Raw genomic sequence first — 6,000 nt, 5'->3', positions numbered from 1 at the left:
CAGTTTCTTTGTATTTGTGCATGGACTACACAAGTAAGACATGCTAACAGATGTATTTTGTTACCTTTGGAAAGAGCCAGGCCAAATGGTTTCCCCCTTTTTCCAGGCTTAATGCCAAGCTAGGCCAACAATGTTCTGGTTGCAGCTACCACATGTGCATATCTCTGCAAGAAGGTATCAGCATATGTATATCTCAAATTGTCAAAGAACTGATGTAAGAAGTCCTAAATGAGTGATAAAGTATCTTCACAGCTAGCATCCCAAAGACTCCATCGAACCACTTATGAAGACCTGATAGACATGATATTGGCAAAAAGTAATGCTGGCAAGTTTCAAACTGATCTGCTTTCATCTGCTAAGAGCCTATGACACTTAAATGCATCACAAAATCTAAAACTGAACAGATTGTGATAAAAAAATTACACATGAATTAAAGTGTTGACACTTTGCAAACCCTAGAAAATGTATAGTTTTATGTATGTTTTCCTCTGGGTGGACTACGTCATTACAAATGCTTGGTTGGGTTGTCATTGTGCAATAGAAAGTAATTTCCATGCCAGGCACAAACAAGAGTGACAATGAAAAGACTGAGCAACATAAAGGGGGCTCAGTTGGGTGACTGCCATGGGCAACCACACAAACAGCTCACTCTTTTTTCCCTCTCTCCTGCAGAACAGTGCCACAGTGTTTAACCGAGCCAGATTCACTGATGGGAGTTGCCCTTACTTTATTTATCAGCGTATCCTCGAGGTCGTACAGCAATCGCCCTACATTTGACACAGTCTCTAAATGGCCACATCAGCAGGCAGATAATCAGTGAGATAAAGAAGAGCATCTTCCATGCCAACTAGGGGAGGGATGGGGGTGGGGGTTGATAGTGACAGGGGAGGGATGAGTGTATAAATGGAGGCCGGTGGGTATTCACAATCCTACGGTCTGCTAGTTCTTCATCACCAGCTGCCTTCAACCCGACAACCCTGCAGCCATGGCGTTTAACGGAACCTGGAAGGTCGACCGTAATGAGAATTATGACAAGTTCATGGAGCACATAGGTGAGTGAGTGAGTGAGTGAGAACGGGTGTGTTTATGGGTGACTCAAGTCATGCAATAACTCTGCAACGTCTGGACTTATGATCTATGTATTTAACTGTTGTGTCATGGGTTTCCATATACTTTGACATGGTAATTTATCTTGATCACAGTGTAATATTTGCAGAGCAGACTCACAAAAATTAGTAAAATCTGTGAATACACAACTTTCGTGGTTTTTCTTTTGAGGATCAATTTTAGCAAATGATCATTTCATTCCATTCAAGCGAAAATACTTCGACATATTTCTTTTGTTTTTGTGTTTAATTAGGCGTTAATCTCGTGAAGCGCAAGCTGGGAGAGCACGACAACCTGAAGCTCATCATCGAGCAGACCGGGGACAAGTTTCACATCAAGGAGTCCAGCACTTTCCGCACCAAAGACATCGACTTCACCCTGGGCGTTCAGTTCGACTACTCCATGGCTGACGGCACAGAACTCTCAGTGAGTGCCCTAAAGATATTATTAAAGGACCAGCAGTTGGTCCAGGTGCTGTTTCATAATTGCAATCCAGCCAGTGATGGTTTGCTTTAGGAAAATTTAGCTTAAGATTGATGGGTTCGCTGCTAATGAGAACAGTGGAAACCAAGCCAACTAAAGCTGCAGCTGAAAGCAATGGAGCAGCTCCAGTGAATAATTACTCTACAGTGAATGTAGTGTATACTAAATGTATAATAGCACAAGAAGAGAATTAAACAGTGCAACTGTATATTTTTAACCAGGGCACTTGGGAGATGGAGGGGGACGTGCTGAAAGGCAAATTCAACAGGAAAGATAACGGCAAGATCCTGACCACCACTAGAGCTCTGGTGGGTGGAGAGCTTGTGCAGGTCAGTCACCCCGATATGTCTCATCAGTCCTTAACTTACCTCCAGTGCCATGTGTTTTTATCTGAGTAAATGTCTCCACAAACTATCAACACCTTTGTCTTTTTCCCTGCAGAGTTACAGCTACGAAGGAGTGGATGCTAAAAGGATTTTCAAGAAGCAATAATCTGATATCTGAAGTTCATATTTTATTTTTATATATGCAACACAACATGACTTTTTTTCCCCTAAAAAAATAGGCTCAGTTGAGTGAGATTTTATTACGTATACCTCAAAATGTTGGCATTTTACAAAGTTTAGAGAAGATTCATCGGCACTGTGCTGGGCTGCTAGAAAGGTGTTGACAAGTCAGAACGAGTGGACCACTCACATAGGACAGCTGAAGATGTTTCTCTTTAAATTTGAAGCAGGGAACAAGCCAATCAAACCACAAACTACACTCTCTGTATACTCAAGAGAACTAAAAGCTATATATACTGTATATATACAGTTGGGTGTCATCAAGACAGTTGGGAAACTCTCTATATGTTTAGCATATACAGTCTATAAATAGTTGCGTGTCATTAGACAGTTGGGAAATGAATTATTGTCTGTAACATTCAACGGCAGCGTGTGTTTCAAGAGATGGCCCAGGGACTTTCTCACTTGTACAAGATAGTTCAGCAGCTCACATCTTTGTGGATTCTCCAGAGTAACAGGTGCTAGGTTTCTGAAAAACATGTTACTCTTGAAATTTTTTGAAATGCTGTTTACAGTGCCTTCTCATTCACAGACTGTCTGCATATGCCTGAAAACAATAGCAGTCCCTGACTAAAGCATCTCAATGATTATCCCCCACAACATGAACCATATTCAGTGTCTTTAGACAGTTTGGAAACAAGTCAGTTTGCACTAAGGATTCTCGTATATTGTATTGTCTTTTCAAATAAAGCAACTTTCATGTGTCACTTGTGCCTACTGTTGTTATTAAATGAATGCAACCTGATAAATAGAATCACAAAAGCCAACATGATTAGATTAAAGTCTACAAAAGCCCTGCTGGTTTTATCTCAAACAACTGTTATCACAGTCAGGCACAAAGATCACATCACGGTATTTTATTGCCATCATAAGTTCATAATCGCGCTTTTTAAAGGGAACGGTTACAAACTAAATGTTGCATTGCCGCAACCTGACTGTAGTGTGATCTCATGGAGACAGTCTCCTGCTGTCATGTGTTGGCCTACCTACCCTAGGGAAAGGAAGGCTTATCACATGATGGGTTTGTAATAATACAGTGAACAATGCAGTTCATTGAGTAGTGAAATGCCATGTTTGCTTTCAGGCATACAGGGGAAAGAATATGTGCAACGAGCCATTTGGACCACAAGAGGGCAACATATGCTTACTTTTCTTTTACAGTTCCACTATGCACATCAGATATAGTAAATTTAAACTCTTTTGGACCAGCAGCAATAAGACAAGAAGTACATAAAGCTGATTCTTAGTGGAGAGCTTTTGCTGCCTAGTTAAAATCTAATTTTATTTAAAGAGTGATCTGACTGGTGTGTTTAATTCTGCACTGATGTCCAAGCTACCTTCTGCAATTCACTAGGGATGATCTTAATATCGTTTATGATAAAGTGCTAGTGTTAAGAGGTCAGAACTAGACTTCCTTAAACAAACTTCACTTCATAAAGTCTCATATCATGTTTCTTAACTCTACCGAGGTCAGCCGTGGGCCAAGTACCACCATATCTAATAAACAGTAAAGGTATTATCATCTCTGCAGACACCCAGATCCGGACTGCCGGAGATGAGGCCTGGCGTCAATCGATCTCAGCTCCCCACTGAGCCCTGAGTGGCACCCTCTTTCATGGAGGTAAAAGCCTGCCACGCACAAGGCTAATCTGGCAGAGGCAGGGGCCGCTTTGAACACCGGTTTTCCCCCGAACTCACCACAGGGAGGGAAGTCCCCTGAGATCCTTCAGACGCCGGAGGGCTGAACAGATTTTAGAGAGAGGAAAAAGTGGGTTGGTGGGCCTCCTTTCTTTGCGTTTAGGTGCACAGAATGATTTTCATGCTCTCTTTCCTGAAATTAGCAACGTTCGTAGACACATTTGTGTCACAGATATTAGTCAAACATGATCTGATTTAAAAATATGACAAAAGACTTCATCCAACTATACATTTAGATTTTAAACTTAAAGTATTGGTAAATATCGTTAAATAGAATTAAAATGTTTCGGAAAAATATATTTTTACATTGCGGTACTGCCGCTTTTACTAGAGTAAATAATCTTTCTGCATTTATTCAGCGAATTGAGTCATGCACTATAGATGAATGCTGCAAGGTCTTTACATAACCAGAGGGTAGCGCTGTAGAGGTCTGGTCTTTAGTGCATGATGTCATCCTCAGTCAAGTTATCATATGACACACACCCTAGTTGCACAGACACACACACACCTGCAAATTTATTGGATCTCATCTCAAATTATTAAAATAATACCGGCCTGTACTTATCTGGAATCAAGGCGAGTCATTTGTAGCAGCATGAAAAGAGTGGGAAGCAGGAAAGTCGTGGGAGAGTCAGCCTTCAGTGTTTGGATTGCTGCGAGGCCGAGGGCGCTGGGGCCCACCCAAGGGGGGGAGGGGGGGGCGAGAGCTGGACAGAGAAAAGACAAGGTGAGCGCAGAAAGGACAGTGCAGGAAGACGCCGCTTCTCGCCCCGCCCCTCCTCCTGCTGCGAAATCAAATTCACTGACTCATTCTGAAGACGTCGCCAGCTTCACTGAAAGAGTGATGATCACAAAGACACCAACAGAATGGTAAAGGGTTTCAGAGCCTGTCTTTTTTGTTTTGGTTGGGCAATGCTTCTAAGAAGATGCAGCCCCATTCTGGCCAGTCACCGTTCAGACAATGACTGTGCAGGCCTTTGCAGAGACATAAGCCAGGCGTTGAAGGATGACTCAGTAGTTAGTCAGTGCTGAATGCTGTATCTGAGTTTAGGATTCAGGCCACGGTATGTTCAGATGGGACTTGTGTATTTGAATGCGTGATTATGTGAAAAGCAAGATGGTGCGATCCTGATCTAAGAGGTCATAAGGATTACAGGAACAACTAGGAATTTGAAACTTTCTCCTTTAAGTACTTTTCATCTTTTTATATGCTAGGCTTCATTAGATAGTTAACAGTGGAAAGAGACAGGGAATACAGGGAGACGCCTGCTTTTACATAGCAGCTTTATTAAAATGCCGTTCTGTGAAGAGAACTCTTATTTCTTCTGTGCAAAATTATGCTTGTATGCTTTCTAGCCATGCTGGGTAACAACATGGGAACATCCACTTTTTTAAAGCAACATTAGAGCAGCCATCGTGGCCACTAGCTGTAACTACAGGTTTTTGGCGTATTAACTGTCGGGTCCCAATACACGGTTTAGACTTTTGCGTTGAAGTAGAAGCTACGGCAACAGCGCAAACCCCTACGCAGACAGTGCACAGACCCTCCCCAGAAATGTAACTATGCACCATGGCGATGCAGAGCACAAGAGCTGTGATTGGTCCGCTTGGTTGTTGCGTGTTTCCGCTTTAGTATTTCTGAACTGCTGCTTCTCCATCTCAGCAGTTTTTGAATTGATTGTTCTGAATCAATGAAGATGGAACACATCGAGGAGAGGTTAACTGAGGATGTTCGGCGATAGAAACATTCGCATGACTCATGTTCGGCGAATGTTTCGGTCGCCGTTGTTGACTGTGAAGCAGGAAGTAGAAACAAAAATTAACCTGACTGGCAAAAAAGACACAGCGCCAACTAGCGTTTGGGTGGCGTTGTTACAGAGCGAGCCAGACTGACGAGCGCACAAGTATAAATAGCTCGTACCAGCGACTACGTGCGTAAGTTACGGCATCTAGGTCCCGCAGTACTCGAAAAGCGCCTTAAGTACAGGTGGTGAAGGGCACTAAAGTCTATCAATTGTTCATACAACAAACAAAAATTCACCATCTCAACACAAAACAGCAATCTTAATCAACAACCTTGCTGCCACAGCCAAGCATGGGCAACGACACACGATCAAGCTAGCTAATATCACCACTCTAGCAGTTC

At 42.5% G+C, this 6,000-nt stretch overlaps 1 protein-coding gene across 1 annotated transcript; it reads left to right on the top strand.

Annotated features, from left to right (window-relative positions):
- The first annotated feature begins 955 nt into the window (after nt 1-955).
- LOC311493995 (fatty acid-binding protein, intestinal-like) lies at nt 956-2,979 on the top strand. The gene is made up of 4 exons (XM_084552824.1): nt 956-1,052; nt 1,361-1,533; nt 1,812-1,919; nt 2,032-2,979. Exons 1-4 carry the CDS (start codon nt 986-988, stop codon nt 2,080-2,082), a joined length of 399 nt encoding a protein of 132 aa, XP_084408950.1. The 5' UTR covers nt 956-985; the 3' UTR covers nt 2,083-2,979.
- Nucleotides 2,980-6,000: the final 3,021 nt, after the last annotated feature.

The sequence above is a fragment of the Chelon labrosus genome (assembly GCF_963514085.1).
Source record: "Chelon labrosus genome assembly, chromosome: 1".
NCBI lineage: Eukaryota > Metazoa > Chordata > Actinopteri > Mugiliformes > Mugilidae > Chelon > Chelon labrosus.
Note: the sequence above shows the minus strand (reverse complement) of the source record. Positions and strands in the feature narration are given on the sequence as shown.

Bases quoted from the DNA above. Each gene is read 5' to 3' on its own strand.
- LOC311493995 (XM_084552824.1), top strand. From the start codon at position 986: ATGGCGTTTAACGGAACCTGGAAGGTCGACCGTAATGAGAATTATGAC. The intron at 1,053-1,360 runs GTGAGTGAGTGA...GTGTTTAATTAG, and splicing joins CAAGTTCATGGAGCACATAG to GCGTTAATCTCGTGAAGCGC. The intron at 1,920-2,031 runs GTCAGTCACCCC...TTTTCCCTGCAG, and splicing joins TGGGTGGAGAGCTTGTGCAG to AGTTACAGCTACGAAGGAGT.